Below are 25,601 nucleotides of genomic sequence, written 5' to 3'. Positions count from 1 at the left end.
CGTCCCGCCGTGGCCAGCAGGTGACCATCGGCGTGTGGGCCGGTGCAGCAGGAGGAGCTCCTCAGAGGCCGGCTGGGGCGTGTCCTCAGCGCATCCGCCTTGCCCCGCGCCAGCGCCACCTTCCCGGCGCACCCCATCGCCGGCGCCCACGGGGCGCTACCAGGACAGGCTGCTCCAGAGGAGAATGTTGAGGATTGCAGTGATGGGGGGGCCTCACAGCGTGTTCCGCCTCCTGTATGTCCAGCCAGAACGACCGGCCAGGGGAAAATTCAAGTTCACACCTCCCTCCCTGTCTGGCTTGGTACATTCCAACCGTCGGGTTTTGGCGGGAGAAGGGGCCTGCTGCGGTGCGCAGGCGCAGAGGTGCCCGCCCTCGGCCCGTGCAAGGCTGCGTCTGCGTCAACGGCTGCGTCTGCCTCAATGGCTGAGACTCGCGGCATGGCCAGCTGGGTGTTCTGTAATTGCTGCTTCCAGCCACCCAGCCAGGCGTCCTGCTTCAGCCTGACCAACTGCGGGCACGTGTACTGTGAGGCCTGCCTCGGCAAAGGTCAGGGCAGGCGACCCTCGCGCCTGGCCGCGACCCTGGCCCGCCTGCCGCGGTGTCCGCGGAGGGGCGGGAGGGGCGGCTCGCGGCGTGGGCGATGGGCGTCCGCGGGTGGGCGCCGTCTGGGGCCGCGGAGGCAGACGGGCTGGTGACACAGGGGCCTGGCACAGGTTCAGCGGCCTAGTCCTGGCGTAGGCCTGCGCGTCCTGCCTGGGCTCTGGCGGGGGATGCGGAAGCCCGCGGGCATGAGGGTCGCTGGAGAGGGGAGGCGGGGCCCGCCTGCCATGGTACAGCGCTCACTTTCCTCCTCATGGAAGCGTCCCGTGAAGCGCGGTTCTCGCAGGGGACGAGCTGGGCAGCGCGGGGCTGTCGCGGGCGTGGGGGGAGGGTGGAGCCGCCGCTTCCAGGCGCGTACTTCACAAGAGGGGCTCGGGGGCTGCCTGAGGGCTGGGCCCAAGAGAGGTGACGGTTTGAAAGGAGTTCTAATGTTAGAACGATGGAGATGCAAAGGCGTTCGTGGTTGGGAGCCGCAATGCTAAGGCTCAGAGTGTCCTAGCTTTTAAGGCCAGCAATACCCAGGTTAAGGGCTGGGGAGGGGGGTTGATTCCCAGGAAGTTGTGGCTCTTGAAGCCTGAGGCCAGCACGGGTTCTCGTAGCGTCAGTTCCTTCCTTCAAAAAGCCACAGATGTTGCGCCTTGGAAGCGTTTGGCGCAAAGGAAGTCCACCAAATCCTGGGACATAGAAAGAATTGTGAAAAGGGATGGGGCCTCTGAGCAGATCCCTGACTGTAGCCCTGTAGCTATGCCAGTGGTCCATTGCTCAAGGGTAAGCCCTCCTTATGCTCTGGTGCTTATACTTCCAGACTTTTTTCTACAGATGCAAATGTTTAAAACAAAGAAGGTATACTGTGGACCATCTAGTTATCTACTTTTATTGCTTACTAAGACATGGATCCCTTTCCATGTTAAAATAACTTGGTATCATCTTTTTTAAGGTTGCGTAATATATCTTTTAGTTACCAGAAAGGGTGTGCCCATCTGTATTTCCAGCATCAGCTCGGGAGTGCCTGTCGTCCTCTCCTATTGCATCTCTTATTAGTGGCCTTGGTTTTCCTTTCAGATATTAGCTATTTGGATTTTTGCCAATTGCTCATTTGGGTCCTTTCACAGACTTTTATTGGAGTATTACTTTTTAACTAACTTGTAAATACCTTTTTTTTTTTTTAAGAGATGACTTGTAAGGGGATCTTAACCCTTGACTTGGTGTTGTCAGCACCACGCTCTCCCAAGTGAGCAAACCGGCAATCTCCTATATAGGGATCCGAACGTGTGGCCTTGGTGTTATCAGCACCACACTGTCCCAAGTGAGCCACAGGCTGGCCCTGTAAATTCTATTTATATATCATGTATCAAATCCTTTGTCTTTCTGTTAGCTGTAAATAATTTCCTCTGTCACATCTCTTAATTCTCTTCCCCCAACTTAGATTTTTTATGAGTCGCTGTGTTAATCTGCTGCACGGCTTCTGACTGATGGTGCATAAGAGGAATTTTCTTGCCCCAGAATCTTCAGTTAAAGAGAGAGAGGGGGCCAGGCCATACTGTCAAGGGTGGATGTTTTTAGGAAAAGTGTGACTCGAATGTGCTTGTACGAAGAGAAGAAAGGACACCATTCTGAAGGCTCTTAGAAGGGGGCCACTCATGCCACACCAGGACACCATTCCATGTGCCAAGTGCTGTGGATACTGAGATGAGAGTGAACACAGACATGAAGCGTTGGGCTTGGGCTGGTGGAGAACCCCTCCCCAAGGCAGAAAGGAGGCAGAGTGAATCGGTTTATTCTGTGGTAGGTAAGTCTAGAGGAGAGAGCAGGGAAATTGAGGAAGGTCATGAGCAGGGGCTTCTTTTTTCCTCAGTATATGATGTGAGGGGGCTTGTTGGAACATCCCCCATAGGGCATGGGGTGGCGGGGGGATACCCAAGAAAAGCAGAAAGATTGCCCAGCGTGTTGCAGACTAAGCAATGTTGGAATCCACAAATCTATGGATCAACCTCTCAGTTAAGTGATTTTTTTCCCCTTTTGGCTGCATTGTACCAGAAGAGGGGGAGAAAGACAGCAGTTGGACTTGTCCAGGTTTGGTCTGGGCGTGCTCCCTGGAAGAAAAAGGGTTGCGGAGACTACGACAGTGACAGGTTGGGCCTGGGCTCCAAGCTGGCTAGTGAAGAAGTAAAGCTCAAGTGTGTGAGGAGGTGGCAGGGCCCTGGATGAGAAGGAACTAGAAGTGTAGGGAGGAATTCTGAGTTTTCACAATGATGCCCTGGGTGTGTGGGGGTCCAGTGTTTGGTCGTGGCAGAATTGCTGACGTGGGCTCGTGGACATCACTGGAGGGCAAAGGGGAACTGCAAGGCTGATGTTAATTGCTGGTTACGTGGAGGTCCAGGTTTTCCAGGGAGAGAAAGACAAGAAAATAGGTGCTAGAATCACTCTGGATCTGAGGCAGAGACCCTGGAGACGGGGCAGGTGGATTAGCTGCATGCTAGCAGGCAGGACATATTAACCTTTCATTCTTAGGCCATAGCAGCGGCATGCTGGTAGTAGGAGCTCAATAAAACATGTATCTAGTGAGTGGAGTGGTCTGTCTTGGGCTTTTAGACATCTTCTGTAGTGTTGTAGAGGTGAGACTGAGAGGAGCAGATCAAAACTCATTTTATCTTTTGAGTGGGTTTGGAGGAGTTAGTTTCATTTTGAGTAGTTAAAAGTTTTAAATTAAGATATCTCCGTAAAACTGAATTGTAATAAATATTTGGGATTCATTTAACCTAAAGTATTGTTGATCTTTTCTGGTCATTAGTTTTTGGTCATTATTTTTCAGCATATTTGCAAAGCAGGAAAAAAGGAATTGTTAATTGCATAAATCATTCTATCTGTATTCATAGCCCCAGCCTCATCCTATCTGAACATGAAAACATTTAAGTGCTATTATCCTGTGTATTTCTTGAAGGAGCATTGTAATTTCAAGTCTGAATTTAAACATATTTAAAAGCACTAATCAGTGTAATATAATAAAACTTGTTTTTATTTTGTAGGTAAAAAGGATGAATGCATGATTTGTAAAGTTCCTTGTCGCACAGTTTTACTTTCAAAACATGTAAGTTGAAATCTGTACTATCTGAATATTTATCATAGTAACCAAATTCTTTTAAACTTGAGATTTAATTGTTAGTCATGTTTAGTATCTAAAATTTTCATTCATTTTGCTAGGTTAACTAGATCTTATGAGATTTCTGAGTAATCAAAGTACAATTAGGATTTGCCATTTAAAACGTAGATACGAATTTCTTTCTTAGTTTTCTTTCATAGTTTGTTGGATTGTGCTATGTTCTTGGAAATGAAAGTCAGTTAAATAGTTTTCTTCAGTATATTGTGAGGGTACTTCGAAAAGTTCCTGGAAAGATTTGTGTTATCTTCTTATTTTCCAATATTTTTTATTGTGGTAAAATGTATATAAGAAAAGGATTGCCATTTTAAGTATTTTTAAACATACAGTTGCATGGAATTATATTCACAATGCTGTAGAATTGCCACCTCTGTCTATTTCCAAACCTTTTTTGTCATCCTAAACATAAATTCTGTACCCATTGAGCAATAACTTCTCATTATTCACCCCCATTCCACCCCACCCCCGATTCTGGTAACTTCTTATTTACTTCTGTCTCTGAAATATTTTTCTTTTTAATTTATTTTTGCTTAATTGACCCATGATAATTTTACATACTTATGCAGTATAATGTGTTATTTGGGTACATTTATACAGTGCGCAATGATCAACCATATCAAGGTATTTAGCATATTCATCACCTCAAACATTTGTCACCTCTTTGTGCTGGGAACATTCAACATCCTCTCAACCAGCTACTTCAAGTTATACAGTAAATTGTTGTCGACTGCAGTCTCCCTTTATGCCTCTAGAACACTTGATCTTATTCTTCTTATCGCTACAATTTTGTATTCATTGGCCACCATCTGCCCATCTCCCCTTCCCTCTCCTTACCAGTCTCCAGTAACCACTATTCTACTCTCTACTTCTGAGATCAACTTTTTTAGCTTCCACATAAGAGTGAGAACACGTGGTATTTCTGTCTGTGTGCCTGTCTGTTTCACTTACCATAATTTTCTCCAAGCTCATCCATATTGCTGCCAATGGCAGAATTTCATTCTTCTTTATGGCTGAGTAGTATTCCATTGTGTACACATCCCGCAGTTTCTTTATCCAGTCATCCATTGAAGGACATTCAGGTTGGTTCCAAATCTTGGTAGTTCTATTTTTAGTGTTTTGAGGAACCTCCATACTGTTTTTCATAATGGCTGTACTAATTTACATTCCCCCCAACAGTGTATAAGAGTTCCCCTTTCCCTGCAACCTCGCCAGCATTTGTTATTTATTTATTTATTTATTTTTATGATAGTCATTGTAATTGGGGTGAGGTATGATACTCATGGTGGTTTTGATTTGCATTTCTCTGATGGTTAGTGATATTGAGCATTTTTCATACACCTGTTGATCATTTCTATGTCTTCTTTTCAGAAATGTCTATTCACCTCCTTTGCCCATTTTTTAATCAGATTATTTGGCTTTTTTACTATTGAGTTGTTTGAATTCCTAGTATATTCTGTATGTTAATCCCTTGTCGGATGTATAGTTTGCAAATATTTTCTCCCATTCTGCAGGTTGTCTTTTTGCTCTGTTGATTGCTCCCTTTTCTGTGCAGAAGCCTTTTAGCTTGATATAATCCCATTTGTCCATTTTTGCTTTTCTTGCCCATGCTTCAGAAGTCTTATTAATAAAATATTTGCCCAGTCAGTCCTATGTCCTAAAGTATTTTACCTATGTTTTCTTCTAGAAGCTTTGTGGTTTCTGGTCTTACATTTCTCTTCTATCTATTTTGAGTTGATTTTGGTATATATCTTTTAATCCTATTTTTCCATAAACTCTTTGAAGTACCCTTCTTCAAGCTCCTTAAGAGAGTGACACAGGTTGGTTTATTGTAGGGGTCATATATAGTTAAGAGGGTTGTTTATAAAGAAAGTTTAAAATAGATCATGTCTATAGCAGAATTAATGCGATGCCTTTCATTCTAGCTGTAAAGTGCATCAGTTTAACTTGATATCGATATAAAGTTAGTTACAAATGGTTTTTTTCTTCTATACCTGCTCTCCAAAATGTGCGTTTGGTGTGATGTTTTAAAATATCTAATTGGATTTTTTTGTAATTACAAACATACAAAGTTACACAAAATGTATACAGTACAGAAAATCAAAATGGCAAATGTGAAAGTCTCCCAAGTCTTGTTTCCCAAAGATGATGGTAGCCAGGAGATTGGAACCTGTTTTCTGTGTGTTACTGTGATTTATCAATTTACCAAAATAAAGTTTTCTTAGTTGAAATTCTGTTTTGGGCACACCCACTCTTTTTTTAAATGACTGCATAATATTTCAATATTTTCCTCTTGATGAGCTTTTGGGTTTTTTCTGTTTTTCAGTGTTTCAAACTACCTTATAGTGAACATTTTTTACCAATATCTCTCCACACTTGGAAGAATGTTTCTGCGGCATAAATGTCTAGAAATTGAAAAGCAAAGGGAAAAGATTTAAATGTTTGCATTTTTAATAGAAAGTTTCTTATTGTTCTCTAAATGTGTGGCAGTTTAAACTCTCCGTGGCACAAAGAAACAAAAAAACATAAACTCTCCGTGGCAGTGCCTGTTTCTGCGGCTTGCACAGTTGCGTAGCACCATGACCCGTTACGTGCTGAGGCTTGAGCCTGGCAGGAGGAGACCTTGGGCCTTTCTCCAGCTTCTTAGGTTGAATGTTTAGCTCGTTTATTTTCTTTCTTGTTTCCTAATAAATATGCTCAAGACCATCCACTTCCTGATGTGTACTGCCACTCTGCATTACCTTGAGTACTGCTTTTCACTATCATTTCTAAATAATCTCTAATCTGTTTTTTTATTTCTTTTTCAACTTATGAATTTCTGAAAGAATATTCTTTAATTTTTAAGTTTTTAGATTTTAGCTCCGCTATCATTTTTAGAGTTGATTCTTAGTTTTATGGCATTACGACCAGAGATTTTAGCTATATGGTTTCTTTTTTTAATAATCAAGGTTTTCATTGTGTTTTTATACATGGTAATTGTGAATATTCTATGGGTGTTTGTTAGGAAAAAGGATATTTTTTTGTTCTTTGTGACTGAGTGAAGTTGCGTGCAACGTGGACATGGCTCCTGCTTCTCTTCCTCTCACACCCGTGTTCTATACCTTCGGCAAACTAGGTGGCTCTTCCTCCAGCAGTCTCTGCAGAATCCACGGCCTCCTCCCTGTTGCTCCATTCCCTAGCCAGAGGGATCTGCTTAGACCTAGGACAGATCTGTGCCTTCGTGTGTCCCAATTTGCCAGGAATAAAACCCAAGTCCCCTTATGCCCCTGGGTTCTGTGGCCTGGCCCGGCAGGCAGCTCTGTGGCCCGGCCCAGCTGCAACCCTGCTGCTCCTGGTGCAAGGTGCTTCCCTAGTGCCCGCCTTTTCCCTGGTTGCTCTGCCTGAAATGTTGCCTCAAATGGCTGCAGGCTCCATCTCCCACAGTTATCAGGTCTTTGGGAATGCTATCGCGTCAGAAGACTGTCCCCGACTGTTCTGTGTAACGGTGGCTTCTTTGTGGCCTGCAGCAAGGAGGATGCTTTACATTGTAGCCCAGTGTGCGCATCCGTGAAATAAGTTTCACAAAACAATGTTTATCCTAAGTGCAGGGCCCTCTGATGGCTTCTGTTCTGATCTTTTCTCTTTCTGTAGAACAAAACATGTTGTGAGCTGATTTCCCTGACCTGCAGGGTGATAGACATCACCGTATAAGAGGAACCCTCTGGCTCTCTGTCCTTCACTCTGCTTTATTCTGCTTCATGGCGTGTGTCACCAATAAGCATACATTTATGTATCAATTTGTTTATCATCAAAATAGGCCACTAATGTCACACACAACATAGGGCACTGCCATAGCAATCAGTAGCGGGTGGCAGGAGGGCAGGGCAGACTGAAGCCAGTGCCGGCTGGATGCGGGAGGCAGCCGGACCCCCAGGAGGGAAGTCTCTGGAGAGCACAGAGCAGAGCGGGAGGGATGTGCCAGCCTCCGAATGTGCCAACCCTGAGCAAGTACAGGAAAGGATGGCTGAGGCTAGCATGGGCCTCCGAGCAGAGAGAGAAAGGAAAGGCTACAGTGAGGAGATGAAGGGCCCAAGTGGGAAGGGATGAGTCTCAAGTGACGGAGCCTGCAAGACTGAGCAGAGCAGGCTGCCTCCCTTCACTTAGCCGGACCCCCAGCGGGCAGAACCAGGGCCTGGAGGTGGGCAGACCAGAGAACTCTCCCAGGACGCAGGGAGAATTGCAGTTTAACCAGCATCCCGCAGGGAGGAGCCCCAAGGCGCCTGCCCGTAGGCTCCTCCTTCCGTGGGTAGGAGACTGCCGTGTTCTCCTAACCATAACTCTCTTCCCATGTCACTGGGAGTGTTTTCTAGTTGTCCTGCGTCTGTGCCCCATTAGCCATGGGGTTTTGGCGAGGTCACGGAGATGGTTCTTGACAAAGTTGGGACCTGAGGAAGAAGACTACATGTCGCCCAATAACCTGGGCTGTGCCGTGGGTGCAGTGGCAGTGGCGTTTGGGGGTGTCCCACAGAGGGGGCAACTTTCTATATAGGAGAGGAGGAAGGTGATACCACTGATCAGAATGACAGGCCACAGCTGGCCTGGGTGCATGTCCCCCAAACCTCCCTTCCTCATCATCCACCTAGCCTCGGTCTCCCTGCCTGCCCTCGTGTGATGGAATGTGGGCGGGAGCAGTGAAGGCCACTTCCAGGTCCGACCTGTGAAAATAGCCTCCTGCGCAGCCCTCCACCCTCCCTCCCCTCTGCAGGCTGATGCTACATGGAGGGCCCAGAGGGCAGAGCTGCCAGCCACCTACTGAGCAGGGTGAGAAACAAACATCCCCCTCAAGATCCCCCGAGACATAGGGGTTGTCAGATACACCAGTTGGCCTGTATTGGTCTCTGCATGCCCATGTAAATTTTGGAATCAATTTGTTAATTTCCAGTGACACAAAATCCTATTGGGATTTTTATTTTGCACTTGATCAATAAAACAATTTAGGGAAAATTGACATCTGTGTGATATTGACTCTTCTGTGAACACAGCACATACCTCCATTCATTTAGATATTCTCTACTTTCTTTCTCTTGGTAACATTTTATAGTTTCCTTTTGTGAGGCCTTGTGCACCAGTGTTAGCATTATTCTTAGGAATTTGATGATTTGGGGTGCTACTATAGTAGTTTTTAAAAATATCATCTCTTAAGTGTTTATTTCTAGTATATTAAAGTGCAGTTAGTTTTCTTTAACTTATACTAGCAACCTTGTTGAATGTGCTTGATGATTCTATTGGTTTATGTGTACAGTCTTCTAGAATATTACGTACACAATCATGTCATTTTTTAACAACGACTGATTTATGTCTCCCTTTCTAATCTGTATGCCATTTTATGTCTTTACTGTGTTGGCCGAAATCTCCAATAAAGTGCAGGGTAGAAATGCTGGCGACAGCACGCGCCATGACTGCTTCCTGGCATCAGCATCGAGCTTTCAGAATTTCACCACCAAGTGTGTGTGTGCACTAATTATTTTTGCTAAGGGTTTTTTAAAATCATGAATGGTGCTGAATTTTATTAATGCTCTTTCTATAGCTATTGAGATTATCATCTAACTTTTCTACCTTACTTTGTAAATGTGGTGAGTTGCTTTTATTTTTAAAACTTTAAACCCACCTTAGATTCCAGGAATAAATAGAACTTCATGGCAATGCAGCATGGCTCGCATATATCCATGTATTTAGCTCTTATTTTGGATCTGTGATCACGTGAGAGCTGAACTTGTAGTTTTCCTTTTTTATAACACCCTGTGCAAGTTATGGTAAATCGGGGTTATTCTGGCCTCATAAAAGGAGTTGGAAATTATTTTCTTTCTCTTTTCAGGAAAAATTTTTGTAAGAATTGGAGTTATTTCTTCAAACGTTCAGTAGAATTCAGGAATGACACTCTTTGGGCATTAAAGGGTTTTTGAAGGGAAGGTTTTCAACTAGGGATTTAATTTCTTTATTAGGTATGTACTTGTCAGTGTTTCTACTTCTTCTCAGATCCATTTAAGTAAGTTGTCTTTTTCTAGGAATGTGTACATTTCATCTAAATTCTCGGAATTTTTGTCATCAGCGTGTTTGTAATCCTCTTGTATTTTTAATGTCTGTAAGTTCTGTAATGATGTCCCTTGTTCATTTTAATAGTGGTTATTGTGTGAGATTCTCTTTTTTCTTGGCCAGTCTTGCTGTGTTTATTGATTTTTATTAGAATTTTCAAAATTCAAATTTTGGGCTCCATTATCTTCTCCATTTTATATTTGTTTTCTATTTTATTAATTCTTTTTATCATTTCTTTTTTTCTTTGTATTTAATTTGTTGTCTAAGATGGGTGCCTAGCATCAATTTTCAACCTTTCCTTTCTAATGTTTCCATTATAGGGTTATAACTTTCCCTCTGAGTTCATCTTTGCCTGCATCATATATATTTGGCTGTGTTATATTTTCATTATCTCTCACTTTTGGAATTTCTCCTCAGTTTCTCCTATGACCCATGTGTTATGTAGAAGTATATTGATTAATTTCTAAATGCTTGGTAATTTTTAGTTATCATTTCTATTAATTTTTTATTGAAATATAATACATAGTCCTGTGAATTGAAAGTCTCCTCAGAACTCATCAAATTTTGATCCCCATTGTAGCAGTGTTAAGGTGGGAAATCCGACTATGGTATCTGAAAGGAAGGGCCTTAAAAAGCTGATGGTATCCTGAGGACCATGCTCTTATGAGTGGATTGACTCATGCTCTAGTGAATGGTTCAGTGGGCCGTCACAGGAGGGACACATGCAGCTTCGTAAAGAGAGCAGGTAAGCACATTGGAGAGCTCTTGCCAATTTCTTGCCATGTGACCCCCTGCATCACCATGGGAGTCTGCACAGAGTCCCCAGCAAGAAGGCGGCCCTCACCAGAAGTGCCCCTTGGACTGTGGATTTCCCAGCCTCCAAAACTGCAAGAAATAAATTTTGTTTCTTTTAAATTACCCAATCTCAGGTATTCTGTTACTAGCAACAGAAAATGGACTTATACTCATTGGCAAGTACACAGATTATAAGTGTATAGTTCAATGAATTTTTCACGATCATAACTAGCTCTCAGATCAGAAAACATTAGTTTATGGTTATCCTAGAGATTGCAGCAGGCAATCTTGACTTTTTAAAGTCTGGTGTGATTAGAGTTTCCTGACAATGCAGACCTTGAAATGCTTTCACGGCGTCTCCCTTCCTCCCGCCTTGCCCCAGGTACTGCTCTGAGTGTTGACTCTTGCTGCGCACTGACCCTGCAGCCCTATCCTGTGGCAGCAGATCATGTTCAGTGAGGCCCCCATAGGTCCCTCTCTCTTGCTCTCTCTTCCTTCCTGAGTCCCTGTGCTCCCCGCCAGGAGTCCCTTTTCCTACCTTCAAGGAATTCCTTCTATTACTTCTTCAAGTTTGTGTCTGTGGCTGACAAATTCTCTTAGTTGTCGTTTGTTTGAAAAATCATCCCCCCTTTTTTGTCTTTCTTTTCGAAGCATATTTTCACTGGGTTTAGAATTCTTTGTTGAAAATTAATGCTTTTTAGCACTTTGAAAATATCACAGGCTGTCCAGTTAGTTCAGTGGGTTAAACACGATGATGATAACCCCGAGGTCAGTGGTTTGCATCCCCATACTGGCCAGCCACCGAAACAAACAAACAAACAAAAGTCCCTCCCTTGTTTATCTATCTTTGGTTTTCTGCAGTCGGACCACTGTGTGTGACCGTGGTCGTCTTTGTAGTTCCTCTGCTTGGACTTTCCTAGGATCGTCAGTCTGTACCATGATGGCATTTGCTCATTTTGGCGACTTTGTGGCTGTTCTATCTCCACACTTACCTCCTGTCCCATTCTGGGTCCCCCTCACCTAGAAGGCTGAGGGGCCAGATAGAGCTGCGACAGCTTCTTCAGTGCTCCTGTTACTGGTCCATGGAGCTGTGTATCTTGTTCTGTGTGCGTCTCTGTGTTTGTATCTTTAGATAACAGTGACCACTGGTGCTCACGGAGCCCCAGCACGGACCGAGCCTGTGTGGTGCACTGTTCCCACATTGTGTCACCTGGTACTCAGCACGGCCTGGCTGGGGGGTTGGGGTGTGCACTGTTTCTGCTCCTGTTTTACACATGGGGAGACTGAGGCACAGAGGGGTTAAGTGTCTTGTGACCTACCTATAAGCCAGGGTCACAGGCCAAGTGTGTGCAGAGTGGGACTCAGGCTGGAATCCGAGCTCCCGGCCTGTCCTGTGGGGTATGCTGCCCGTGCCTGTGCAGTTTGGCATCTGCGGGGTGTGTGGCACAGGAAGTCCCCCAATCCTGGCCAGAGTGTGGTCTCCCCTCTGCTGGGTCCAAGCCCCTCGCTAGGAGGAGCTCACCTCTATGGTGCTGCCTGGCCTCTGCCCTTGGAGGCCTGAAGTGACCGTGGAGTGATTTCAGAGCCGTCTCCTCTGTGCCCAGCCTGCTCATTGTGGCTGGTGCACTGACTGGAGCCCGTCTGTGCTCTGTCTTCTAGAATTCCTCAAAGGGTCTGGGCTATTCTAGGCACCATTTCCTATTTTCTGCGCTAATTCAGTATTTTCTCCTGACTGTAATTTTACTGCCATTTCAGTGGGATTTGGGGAGCACAGGTAGGGAAGTGCGTCCCTCAAGTGACCATCTTGACGCTTGCAAACACTCTGCCTTCTGAGCCAGAGAATGGAGGAAGGAGGCCCGCGGTTCTTCCCGTGATTTTTGGTCTGGTGTGTGCCCTCATCCGGCACATCGTTCATGCCATGCCGTTCTGCGTCTGGCAACAGCAGCTCCTCCCAGGTTCATGCCCAGGACGGCTGTTGCCCTGACGCTTGGTCTAGCGTGGTCCTGGGCGGGGGAGTGGGGAGCAGGGCATGTTGCAGGCCTTCTGGAAGAACGTCGGGAGTGTCTGCATTAGGGACTGACTGTGAGGAGGCAAACGCCATTCCTTAAACCCTTGTTCTTTCCTAAGTCCCTTATGCTTGTTTTGTAAATAACTCAGTAAGGACCTGTAGCTAAACTTCTGCTTGCTGCCCACTGTGCGTGGCCTGTGCCCGGGGACATCCCTCGGGCACCCTTAAGCTCCTGCCAAGAGACCTTCTACATAGGGATGTGTCTTCTCGCCTTACAAGTAAGGACATGCGGCCCTCTCCAGCCATGACTGCCCAGGCAGCCAGGACGTGTGGCCCCCTGCTGACGGGGCTGCCCCACCCACCCGTTGGCCATTTCCTTTGTCTGGGGTTCATCCTAGACCCCGAAGTACAATTTTCTGCCTCGTGGCCAGTAGCATTTCTTAGAAGCAATCAATGTAGAGTCATTTCCTTTCTCTTTCAGACGAACTCAGAGATTCAGACGTTCTTTATGGACATAGATGATCTGTGTAAGAAGTTCTCCAGAGATATGTCCCAGGTGAGTGTGGCTTGGCTCTGGGGAGACCTGAGGACATGATCTCATGTGTTATGAATTCGGGAGGCAAGTGTCTTCACACATGTGTGAGCGGCAAGTATTTTCTGCCTTCTGCGGGGTGTTCTTTTCGTTTGTTTCTCAGTGGTGAAACATTTGCAGCACAAAAGCTTTTAATTTTGGCAAAGTTCATGTGATCTATTTGGTTGCTGCTATTGGTGCTTTTGGTGCCATGTTGAGACACAAGAGATGTCAGTTCAGCTCTGGGGTCCTTTGAGCAGGACGCCCCCAGTATTCACAGTGGATGTAACCTAGAACCTGAGCTGGAAGCCGCTCTCCCCCGCCTGGATACAGGGTAGCAGTTTTCTTCTTGGTGCTCTTCTGATGGTGACCTTCTGCGCACCAGGCTGTGCACTCCTGCTTAGTTCTTGTCATGTTGTTGCCACAGCCAGTATCTCAAGTCTCAGGGGCCCAAGACCCCCGTGAGATCACAGGCCTGGAGCACAGACCTCCCCCAGTGGAGTCTCGGAGTCTAGTCCCCCAACCCAGTGCAGACCCACCAACATGTGGACAGGTGGGTCTAGGCTGCCCCCAGCTCACGAGAAGCTTCACTCTGGGACTATTCCCTTCTGCAGTTCAAATCCCCACCTGCAGGCTTCGCGGAAAAGCCCATCTCCTCCTCTTGCTAAGCTTTTCCATGGTCTAGGGATGCTTCCCTGTGGCCAGGTACCTACTGCAGCCACGCCTGCCTTGCCAAGTCAGTGTCTACCTGGGATGGGGCAGGGTGAGCCACAGAGGCCTGTATGCTGGCTCTCACTGTGGTCCTTATCTGCAAGTAGCCCACAGAGTAAGAGCCACTTCCCTCTTGACAGGCCTTACCGGGCCCAGCGCCCACACGGTCAGGAGCCCACATGCTGATGCTGGCACGGATGCGTGCTCCCCACATACTAGTACTTTCTTTTCCTTGGAATTCCAGCCTGCACGAAGATAGCATGGTTTAGGGGTCAGCACATAACATTCCTCTCTTCCTGCCTCAGGTGTGGAACCTGTTGAGCAATAGGACAGAGGAGACAGGCCGGCTGTCAGGCCAGTCCTTGCTAAGGGCAGCTGGAGAACGTGGCTGTCAATCTGCTGCCTAACTCTTCCGTCCTCCACCAGCCCTTCTGAGCTCTAGAGCTTGGATGGCCCTGCCTAGCCTGCCATGCGTGAGTCTGAGGTGGAAAGGGAAGAGGAAACACATCCCCCCTATCACAGATGACATGGGTGAGCTTCACCAAGTCCTCACGGGAGCGCGTGGAGCCAGAGGAGTAAAGGCCCCCAAGCATTCACGTGACAGGCAGCAGCACCTGAGGACTCTGGCCTCAGTCAGGGAAGGTGCTCTGGGACATGGCCTGCGAAGTGCACAAGGATCTCATTGACCCTCAGGAGTCCTTCTGCCACCCTCTTCATAGTCTACCTGGGCAGCACCTGGGGTTGTTATCCCCCTTACCTGAGACATGAGTCCCTTGTCTTGTGGAGTGGAGAGCTCTCCTCAGGAGACTCTGAGAGCTCTGAATCTCTCCAAAAACGCAGCATCCAGGAGCTCAGGAGACTGAAGAGGATGCTGTACCTCCTGACCTGGGGTAGGGTTCCTAGCACGGCCATCGGCTGGAGATAGTTCGCATCATGGAGGAGAGGTGTGAAGGGCTGTCGCTGGGCAAGGTTCCTTTCCACAGTGGAATTTTCTCTCTGTTTGCAAAAGAACAGGGAGCCATGCAGAAGGTGCAGGCTGTTGTCTCATATTTGTTCTATGACAGGAGATTGTGAGGATGGGGTGAAGTGAGCGTTGGCTTTATGGGATGCTGACTCTGAATGCCAGTTTAACCCACAGTCAGCCCTGTTGTCTCAGCCGTGCAGTGAGTGGAGGAAAGTGTCAGGTGCAGCAGCGACAGTGAAGCACTCCAGAGGGCAGGCGCCATTGTCTGGAAACAGCTCGTGGGAAGTCGCTCTTCCCCTGAGTAAAGCACAGACCACTGTTTCTCGCTTATGTTGGTACTCTCAGAAACTCAGTTCAGACTGTGTACACAGCCAATGTGGACTTGGGGGCTCGTGTAAATGGAAAGAGCAGGGGGCTGCTGGCTTCAGGTGTAGCTGGTTTTGGCAGTTCTGACAGGCCACCAGGCCCTCGGTGTTGCCAGCTCCACCGGTCTCTTTCCACCCACCCACCCCGTCCAAGTGTCAGTTTCAGGATGTTCTCTAGTCGCCACTGTTTGGTCAGGAGGCCATTCCTGGAACCAGTCCCTGTTGTCAAAGGGACGACACGCTGTGGTTGGCCTGTCGTGAGCCAGTGCCCCAGCCCATCACCGGGAGGAGAGTGCCACTGAAACAGCTCAAACAGGAGAAGTCTCTGGTGACCTTCCCGTGGAGCAGGCTGAGCCACTGCTGGTGTGTGGCTGTTTCCTGCTGGCATTTGTTCACTCCTCAATGTCCGTACACTGGGCAGTGCTGGCTGTAGGTGGCAGCCAGCAGCCCCTGGCCTGGCAGAATCCACATCTGTGGGGAGGAGACGAGTGTGGGGAAATACTACATAAAAGAGCTCGCTGTGGTCTGCACTTAAAGCTCTTTCCAGGCTCTTCTGCCCTGTGACAGCGTCGTACAAAACAGCCACTGGCCAGTGTCAGCCACTGAAATGTATCTTATCTTCTCAGATTTTAGAATTTCAAGAAATGCACAGGAAGAGATTGTTAGCCTTCTATCGAGAACAGGTAAATTGAATTGAGTTATCGTCTCTTGAAGTTTTTGACCTTTTGATTTAAATGTCATACTTGTTATCTGACATCATGTTCTTAAAAGGGGTGGGCAGCCAGATGCAAGATCTGTTTCTCTTTGCTTCTCCAGCTATGGGGACATGTCACTGTCCCCTTCTGAGCATCAGCCTGTGTGCCCAGCACCTGTCAGTAGCTCCTGGGATGGGCACCGTCCCCTTCTCAGTGCCAGGGTTGACGTCGGAGCCTCTGAGGCATGGGAGGCAGCCTAGAGGCTTCTCGACTCAACCATGTTGTTTTTTTTAATGAAAGTCCTTTTGAAAAAACTTTGAAGGTTGTGGAGTGTGTTAAGGAGCCTGGCTTTAAAGCCATGGACCCCGGGCCCTACTCAAGTGAGGAGGCCGTTGTGACCCTGCTGCCTCTTCTCGGCATGAGCACGGGGGGCTGTGAGGGTGCTTAGTTTCTGCACACAGCCAGGTCTGAAAGGGACCCATCATCCTGGCCCTGGCCCGGCCCTGCCCCCGTCCTGTCCTTCCGCTCCCTGGCCCGCCACAGCCCTATCTGACTCCCCAGAAGCTGCCCCCAGAATCTTACCTGGAGGCTTCTTGCCACGTGCCTTGCTTTGGCTAAGCATTTTGTGTCTGTTATCTTTATCCTCACAGCAAACCAAAGGATAGGTAGTGTTAACCACCTTTTACAGACATGACCATAGGAACGGAGAATTAAATGGCTGCCTCAAGGTCTCGCAGCTGCCCAGTGGCAGGGCTAGGGCCTGACCCTGACATCATGGCAGAAGCTGTTTTTGAACTTGCCTAGCACATAAGGTGATTGTGTCGTAGACTTGGAGACCAGAGTACTCTGGCGAGCAGCTGGCACATTGGGCTTCTGCTCGCCTGTCTTAGTGAGCCAGTGTGCAGAGGATGCTGGGCTGAAGCTCTTCTCCTGGGCTGCCTGGCTTAGCGCTGCCCTCATGCCCCCAACACCATGTCGTTAGGATCTGATGAACTAGACCTGATGCAAATTCACTTGCAAGTAGCGTGAGGGCAACTTTCTGCTGAGTAATTCACATTCTGATTTACAGTGGAAGAAACCTAGAGGGTCAGGGGGGCACTTCAGACTGTCACTGGGCATAGTCTGTCTGATACCTGGAAGTCATTTGGTTATGTTTAGATTTCCATGCTGGAGGAGTCCCTTAGGACGTCGTGGCTGCGGATAGAAGAGCTGTGGAGGTAAGGCCCCGCGTGCACACGCAGGCAAAGCAGCCCTACTGTGTGTTTGGCTCCAAGATGGAGAGAGGGAGGTCGTTACAGAAGCAACCTCAGTGGTAGCCCAGGAAGCAGAGGAAGGAGCACGTTCGTGTACTGGAGACTTCTGTCCAAGCAAAAATGCTGTGGGGAAGCTGAAGGGAAGAGAAGGGAGGCAGAAAAGAGGGTGGATGAAACATGACTGGCTCCCCTCAGGGAGGGTCTGCCCGGTGGTTCCTGAACCTGCAGGATGCACCTGGGAAGAGCCTCCAAGAGCAACCACAGTGCAGCCAGGGCCAGCGGGACCCCTGCAGCAGGTGATTCCTCTCTGCGGGAATCATAGCCACTTGTGAAAGGTAAATACACATGTATGTAGCATGTTCTGTTTATAAAGACACCCTGGTAAGTAGGTGATGCATTTCGGGAAGACACTTCCACAGTTGCTGAAATTAACCAAAAATGGTGACCCAAAGTATTACATTTCAGTACCTGGAAAGAGCCGCCACTCACAGTTCTCCCCTCTTGTCCATTCTCGCTGATCAGTGCCTTTGCCACATTGCATCTATGCTGAGTGTACTTTGGTTATTTTTATTTTTATTTTTTTGCATTTAATATGCCTGGAATTTGGAATCAACAATGTGCCATACACAATTCTTTTAACACCTCATTACATAAGTATAGTGCATCTGGTATTCAGTGACATCTTAGATCTCGTGAGACTTGGTGTGGTTTCCTGTTAAGTTACTGACATGTTAAGTTGCCACGAGCCAGGTGACGGCCGCGCTCTATTCTGAAGGTCTGGGAGCCAGCAGCCTGTGGGTGCTCCATTTGCAAGGATGAGCGACTAGCATGTGTGCGTGTGGACACCTGTGGCCCGGTCGTGCTGGGTGGCTGAGTGGCAGGGCTCATCAGGGCCTTGGCCAGGAGGAGGCTATGGCTCCCGACTCCTGTTCCTGGCACAAGGATTAGCTTTGCCTGCTGTATTAGTCTGTTTCTGTTGCTCATAACGAAATACCTGGAACTGGGTAATTTAGAAAGAGAATGAAAAATTTATTGCTTATAATTTCTGAGGCCAGTAAGTCCAAAGTCCATCTGGTGGTGGCGACAGTGACCGAAAGGTCTCACACTGCAAGATGGTGGAAACCGACAGAGCAAAGAGACTAACCTCCTTATTCACTCTCTTTTTAAAGCCCTCAAAACCATGCCCCTGAGCGCCATTAATAATCCATTCACTACTGCATGGTCCTGCAATCCAATCACCTCTTCAAGGCTCCACCTTCAATTACCATAATAGGATTTCCCACCCTGTTAACAGTCACAGTGGGGGCGAAGTTTCTAATACATAAAACATGGGGGATACAATTGAAGCTTCAGTGAGTTTTGGGGGAACATAATTCAATCCACTACATTCCGCCCCTGACCCCCCAAAACTCATGACCTTTTCACATGCAAATGCATTCATATCCTCCCCAAAGTCTTAACTCGTTTTAACTCAAAAGTCCAAAGTTCAAAGTCCCATGTGTGAAATCAATACAAGTTATCTACTTCCAAGATACAATGGTGAGACAAGTATAGGGTACGTATTCCCACTCAAGAAGGGAGAAGTAGGGCCCGACCCCATGGCGCACTCGGGAGGGTGCGGCGCTGGGAGCGCAGCAGTGCTCCCACCGCGGGTTCGGATCCTATATAAGGATGGCCGGGGTGCTCACTGGCTGAGCACGGTGCGGCCGGTCACAAAAAGACAAAAATAAATAAATAAATAAAATAAAATAAAATAAAATAAAAAAGGGAGAAGTAGCCCAAAACAAAGGAGTAACAGGTCCCAAACAAGTCCAAAACCCAGCAGGGAAGGCATTAAAACTCAGAGCTGGTGAATCATGTACATTGACTCCATGTTCGGTGTCCTCTGCATGCTGGTGTGGGGATTGGGTCCCCAAGTCCTCAGGCAGCTCCACTCCTATGGCTTTCCTGGTCTCAAGCCACACTTCAGTTCTCCCAGTCTGGCATTCCACGCTGGCCACTCCACAAGTCTGGGGACTCCATGGCTGTCCTGCTCCCACAGCTTCAACTCAGCATGGCCCTGATGGGGGTGGGGTCCCCAAGTCTTCAGGCAGCTCCATTCCTGCGGCTTTTGTGGTCCCAAATGATGGTTCACCTCTCACAGGCTGGTGTTGCATGCTGGTAGCTCCACAGGTCTGGGGTTTCCATCGTGGTCCTGCTCTCATGGCTTCACTAGGTATGGTGCTGATGGGGTTTCTCTGCTGCAACTCTGACCCTGCGTTTCTTCCCAGCATTGCTCTAGCAAAGGCTGTCAGTGGTGACTCCGCCCCTGCTTCAGATCTCTTCCTGGGCTCCCAGGCTTTTCCATAATCCTTTGAAATTGGGGTAGAGGCTCTCAATCCTTCAGAGCTCTGGCATTTTGCGAGCCTACAGACCTAACACCGTGTGGATGCCGCCAAGGCTTCTGGCTTTTATTTTCCAAAGCTGCACATCCAGCCACACCTGGTGCCAATTTAGCCATGGCGGGAGAAGCAAGAGCAGCTGGTGTGCTGGTGTGGGGAGAAGCATCCCAAGGTGATCCTGGGCAGTGAGCCCATGGAGGGCGCCTCAGGCCTGTTCCCCAAGACCATTCTGTCTCCTTAGGTTTGGGGGCCTGAAACGGAAGGGTTGGGCCAGAGGTTTCTGCAAGGCCTTCAGGGCCTTTCCCCACTCCTCTTGATAATCCCTTTCTTTTCTACTAATCTCCTTAGCAAAGATTCCCTGGGCTACACCCTTGCTTTTGTGGCCAGGCTGAAAGTTCTCCAGTTCTTTGCCTTCTGCTTCCCTTTTAATCATGTCTTCTAGTTTTACATCATGCCTTTTCAGCCATAAAAGGCATGATATAAAGCGTAGCCTGTTGCAAGTAGCCATGCAGATTACTGAATGTTTTGCTGCTTAGAAATTTCTTCTGCCAAATACTCTGGTTCACAACTCCTAAGTTCCAACTTCCACAAAGTCCTAGGGCAGGACACAATGCAGCCAAATTCCTGGCCAGTTCACAGCAAGGGTGCTCTTTGCCCCAGTTTCCAATAAGTCCCTTCTCATTTCTATCTGAGACCTTCTCAGAATGGCCTTTAGAGTCCATATGTCTATCAGCATTTTGCTCACCACCATGTAACCAGTCTCTAAAACATTTTGAACTTGTGTTTTTCCTGTCTTCTAAACTCCCACCAGCAGCTAGGCTTTTTCTAGCCTGTTCCTCCAAATTCTTCCAGCCTTTCCTCAACACCCAGTTCCAAAGCTGCTTCCACATTTTCCAGTATTTGTTATAAGCAGTACTCCACTTCTCTGGTACCAGTTTTGTGTATTAGTCCGTTTCTATTGCTTATAACAAAATAACTGGAACTGGGTAATTGATAAGAAAAGGAAATTTATTGCTTACAGTTTCTGAGGCTAGGAAGTCCAGAGTCCATCTGGTGGTGGTGACAGTGACCCAGGGGTCTCACACTGCAAGACGGTGGAAGCAGAGAGAAAGACAGACTCTCCTCTCTCTTCTTTCAAAGCCCTCAGAACCATGCCCGTGACCACCGTAATCAATCCATTCACTATGGCATGGTCCTACAATCCAATCACTTCTTCAAGGATGCACCTTTCAATTACCATGATAGGATTTCCCACTCTCTTAACAGTCACAGTGGGGACCAAGTTTTTAATCCATAAAACTTGGGGGACACAATTCAAGCTTCAGTGAGTTTTGGGGGGACTTAATTCATTCCACTACACCTCCCTTGGAGTGGAAAGGGCCTCTTTCAGTGGCCATTATTTTAGGTTAGAAGAGTTGCTGCGTGCTTCTTTTGTGACGGGTGTATTCCAGGGGTCAGCATACTCCAGGCCAAGTCCAGCCTGCAGTATATTTCATGAAGCCCCCGAACTGAGAAGGGCTTCTTTCCCTGATTCTCAGTTTAGTGCTATGACCACCTGACTTCTCCACTGAGTTTTTATTTAGCTGCTATATTAACTAACATTTCCAGAATTTTCCAGGTCATTTTTACTGCCATGTTGCTTGCTTATTGTTGTGTCTCTATCTTTTACTTAGGCCTTTCACAGGTAGTTTTTGTTTGTTTGTTTGTTTGTTTTCTATTACTGACATCCTCAGGAATCCAAATCCACCTTTTCCCTCTGCCCGTGGCTTGAGGAAGTGTGTTTCTGGTGTAGTCAGTGATCTTTGCAGTGTCACACGGGTTGGTCTGTGCACTCCTGATGTCACCTGCGCTTTCCTCTAGGAGGGTTCCCATGTGCTCTGCCTGCCGGGCTTATGCACCAAGACCTCTTCTGCCCATCCTCTGCCTGGGCCTGCCTAAGGACAGCCCAGCAGTGCAGCGCACCTGGTGGTGTCAGTGATGCTGACTTCCTTTGAGACCAGCACACAACCAGTGCTCTAGAGGCATCTGGAAGCAGGAGTGAGCGCCCCTCACAGGGTCTGGGCCACAGCCCTGCCAGATGCAGAAGGTTTGGGCTTTTGCTCACTGTGGTCAGCCACACATGCAGCAGGTCTTTACTGAGTACTGTGGGTTCTCCGCACCGTTCTGGGCTTTGGTAGTTTGGAGCGAGGCAGAGGGGCCAAGTGCCTGACCTCAGTGAGCTTCTGCTTGGGGGAGGGAGGTAGAAGATGAACTTACCTGTCAAACGGGGCCATGTGTTCTTGGGAGAGAAGGCGCTGGGGGGCGGTACCAGAGTCTCAGGTGTCTGAATTGCTGTCCTGTTCTTAGCTAGTTTGATCCCAAACGGGACTTATTGAGGGCAGACTGCTCCATACCTAAGATGCCAGTTCCTCGCCCAGTGGGTCAGCGTAGCAGGTGCTCGGTGTAGAAAAGACCACCAGCCCTTCTCACCTGCATGGCTCCTGCACGTCCGGTGTGTCTGTAGGAGCCACCCCATGGCACAGCTCAAGGTCTCCACCAGGACACATGGGGCGCAGCCACCTTCTTTGATTGGCAGTCACAGGACGCAGCAGCCACGAGCTGTTGTTGTGGGCTTCGGACCTCAGGCAGGGCCGTCTCTGCTTCCTGATGTCACAGAGACAGATCCAGGGGTTTGACTGACAGACTGGGAAAAACCACCCCGTAACTTGCCCACACTTCTCTTGCTGGCCTGAAAAACTGGTGTGTTACAATTCCTGTTGTCCTGTCCTGATTTCGTACATTTAAACACCTGCCAGCAGGTGTCTCTCCAGTAACACTTGCACATGTTGGGGCCATTATGTAAATGGTCATGAGCGTTGGGTTCATTCGGTGGGGTACAGGGCAGTAGAACTAATTCTGCTCTGTAGAGGCTGATGGGACATTTTGGAGAACTGTCAAATTCGCAAGGAGTTCCCTTTTGTAAGCCCCATAAGAACATCTGGCTGTTTTCAAAGCCTTCTTACCCTTTTAATTGGAATGAATTAGTGGGAAGTAAATTTTTGTGGTTTAATTTGATACCTTTTCTCCTTCCATTTAGTATGAGATCGTCACAACAAGCAGCTTTCAGCCCAATAAGAAATTCCGTTTCAAGTAAGTAGCTTAACACTGGAAAGAGTGTAAAGATGCATGCTGCCGAATCACGTGAGTGCACTAATGTGTGGTCTTCTGTCTCAGCTCCTTATGCAAAACCAGGGGGACGCCTGTGGCAGCCGCTCAGCTCCTTGGCCCGTGACAGGTGCGTGAGTTGGGAGTGGTGAAGGAGTTTGAGAAGATCGCAGGACCCACGTTTCCTTCCTGTGGACACCTTAGCACTTCTCTTCCCATCTCCCTCCCTCCAAATCCCCAAATCCTGCCAACCCATGTACTAGACACTCTGCAATGTCCGACTCCCTTCCGTACGTATCTCACATCCCTGTGAGGCTCCACTCCCCAAATCAAGAGTGCGGTCCTGACCGGACAGCCTGCGCACTCCATTCCAGCAGCCAAGTGGTTGGTTTGGGAATGGTCACGTGAGAGCCCCTTGCTAAACTGGGATTCCAGTACCAGAATGTCTGGCAGCCCTGCCCTAATGGGAAATGAAGGGACCTTGACACAGGTGTTTACAGTGCACCTTTCACAGGATAGTTCTCTTACCTGGGGACGGCCAAAAGAGTGGTTGTGCGACTGTGACCAGGACTCCTGTCATGGGAAACTTCTCTATACTGGCCTGCGGCTCTTGTCTGACCCGTGTCCAGTTTAGCCTGCCTGACCATCACTCTGGTGCTGGGGAAAACCCAGCCTGTGACAGCCCCCTGGTCCTTCTAATGGAAGTGCTGATTTAATCCACCTCCACAGGGGAAACAGATCAAAGGTTTATCACTTATAGATCCTGGGCCAGAACGGCTCAATGAATTGGGAGGGCCATCATCCATCACGTGAAGCAGGAGTGAACAGTCAGGGAGAGAGGGACTCATGGGCCCATGCCTTCACTGGGGTCCAGGATATTATTCAGGTGTTTTGCAGGGAGTTTTTTTTTTTTTTTTTTTTTAAGTTTATTTATTTATGAATATTTTTTTACATTCTGTGATGTTGTTGCAGAACAGTTGGGGGGGGAGGAGGAGGAGGAGGGAAGGAAGAAGGAAATAGGGTGGGGGAAGGAGGAAGGCAGAGGGGCAGGGTTGAGGCCTGTGGCACCCCCCTCATTCCTGCACAGGAGACCAGAAGGCTTCCAGCAGTGTCTTGGTCATTGCTGGGCTGGGTGCATATGTCAGGGGGGTGTGGCTGAAGCCCTCACCCTCCTCCCCACCCCAGCTTGGGAGCCTGGGGCACTTCTTGAGGTGTCTCGGTGGTTGTCGCTGGGCTGGTTGCAGGTGTTGCGGTGGGAGGAGGAGGGGTGTGGGCAGGGATTTTTCATTGGGTGGGTTTAGAGCAAGCAGGCTCGAGTTCCAGAAGGTCACACTGGACTGAGAGGTGGTCACTGCAGCGTATCTGCACAGTCCATGTGGGGGAGATCAGCAGGGTGAGTCCAGCAGGCTGCGTCTAGCTGTCCCATGGGGAGATGGTCACCAGGGGGGCAGTGTCTAAGGCAGGTGTCTGGGTTGACTACATTGAGGAACTGGGAGGAGGCGGAGAGCTGGAAACTGACAAGGGCAACTGAGCCCTGCTTCTGGCACGAGAAAGATAAATATCTTCAAAATGGGTGCCAAGGAGCACACGACCATGAGAATTCACTGCACCCAGGCTAGGACCCCTGCTGGAGCTGTCAAGAAAAGGGGGCCCTCTTTTCCTCTTAGATCACTAGCCATAAGGATGGCCAGACTAGGGGAGGGCCAGCTTAAAATGAATCCAGATGATGTTTCCCTGTCCACCTTTGGGCTCAGGAAGGAGGGTGTTGAGTGCTAGTGATGTAACAGCATGAACCAGGCAGTGAGTGTTGACCAAGCGGGTGAGATGTTCCCCTCTCAGAAGGCCTCAGTCCAGCAGGCCTCGGGTAGGAGACAGCAGAGCCGAGAGGGGGCAGCAAAGACTCGGAGCCGCTGGGGCAGGAGGTGCTGTGTGCACAGGCGCGGAGCATGGATGCACCAGGACTGGCAGAAGCACGGTGGCCAGGCAGCAGAGACAAGCTCAGACGGGCCAGACCAAGAGGGTGTTTGTGTTTTGGAGGGAGGTTTGCACTTGATTTTACAGACGGTGGGCTGCCAGCAAAGAGCTGTGGGCAGGGAAATGATGGTGGCCACATCTGTGATTGACTGAGCTCTTGACAGCATCATGAAGCCACAGAGAAGTCTGGACATTCATAATGTGCACATGAGGTCCTGCTATGTGTATTTGTGTTTAAGGTGATGTCGTTTACTTAGAGGTAGGTCTTGGGCTCATTACTGCATCTCACTGTGTGTTTAACAGAGTGGAGTCAACGGACATCCATCTTCCTTCTTCCCCAGCAAAAAAAGTGAGTACATTTGTCCCACCTTGTTGTGCATCTTCCATTTGCCAGATATTTGGTACTTCCAGCTTTTCTCGGCTCTCATAAACTTAACCGTTCTCTTATATGCTGAGCTGTAACAGTACCTCCTCCTTGTGTGCTGGCCCCAGGGGGGAGCAGCTAGGCTCGTGGTTATAAACCAAGCCCTGAAGGACCGTTAAGAACCCTCCGGTCTGCCTGGATGGCCAGGACTGCAGCTGTACCCGGAGGAATGAAAGCAAATGGGAGCGTATGGGTCCCATGCCAGTCTCATGCTGGTGCCATGCGTGTCGAGGAGAAGCAGCAGCGGGGCTGGTGGCCCTGCCTTCACCTGCCATCGAGAGAAGTGGCAGGAATCCCATTAGCCGGGGAGAGGAAGTGGGTCAGAAATGTGAAGGTATGAACAACAGAAAGTGACAGTTTCAGATTGTAGAGAAAGAAGAGCCGAGCCAGAGCCCAGGGGAGCTGCAGGCCTGGCCCCATCAAACGTGGGGTCAGCTGCACACCAGGCAGCTCAGAAAAGGGAACAAGGGGGACTGGGAGGGCAAGCTG

At 48.4% G+C, this 25,601-nt stretch overlaps 1 protein-coding gene across 1 annotated transcript; it reads left to right on the top strand.

Annotated features, from left to right (window-relative positions):
- The first annotated feature begins 438 nt into the window (after window positions 1-438).
- Window positions 439-23,348, top strand: LOC134367982 (probable E3 SUMO-protein ligase RNF212). Its single transcript, XM_063084617.1, has 7 exons — window positions 439-547; window positions 3,628-3,689; window positions 13,112-13,186; window positions 15,868-15,924; window positions 17,095-17,153; window positions 22,647-22,699; window positions 23,029-23,348. The coding sequence occupies exons 1-7, from the start codon at window positions 439-441 to the stop codon at window positions 23,346-23,348; spliced, it is 735 nt and encodes a 244-aa protein (XP_062940687.1).
- The last annotated feature ends 2,253 nt before the right edge of the window (window positions 23,349-25,601 follow it).

Source organism: Cynocephalus volans, chromosome X (assembly GCF_027409185.1).
Source record: "Cynocephalus volans isolate mCynVol1 chromosome X, mCynVol1.pri, whole genome shotgun sequence".
Lineage (NCBI taxonomy): Eukaryota > Metazoa > Chordata > Mammalia > Dermoptera > Cynocephalidae > Cynocephalus > Cynocephalus volans.
The sequence above is the reverse complement of the archived record's forward strand: the minus strand, read 5'-3'. Positions and strand labels throughout refer to the sequence as shown.

What these genes read in the sequence shown, in the direction of transcription:
- LOC134367982 (XM_063084617.1), top strand. Translation starts at nt 439, where the DNA reads ATGGCCAGCTGGGTGTTCTGTAATTGCTGCTTCCAGCCACCCAGCCAG. An exon ending in CAGTTTTACTTTCAAAACAT is followed by an intron (nt 3,690 to 13,111) that starts GTAAGTTGAAAT and finishes TTTCTCTTTCAG; the next exon opens with ACGAACTCAGAGATTCAGAC. An exon ending in TCTCCAGAGATATGTCCCAG is followed by an intron (nt 13,187 to 15,867) that starts GTGAGTGTGGCT and finishes TTATCTTCTCAG; the next exon opens with ATTTTAGAATTTCAAGAAAT.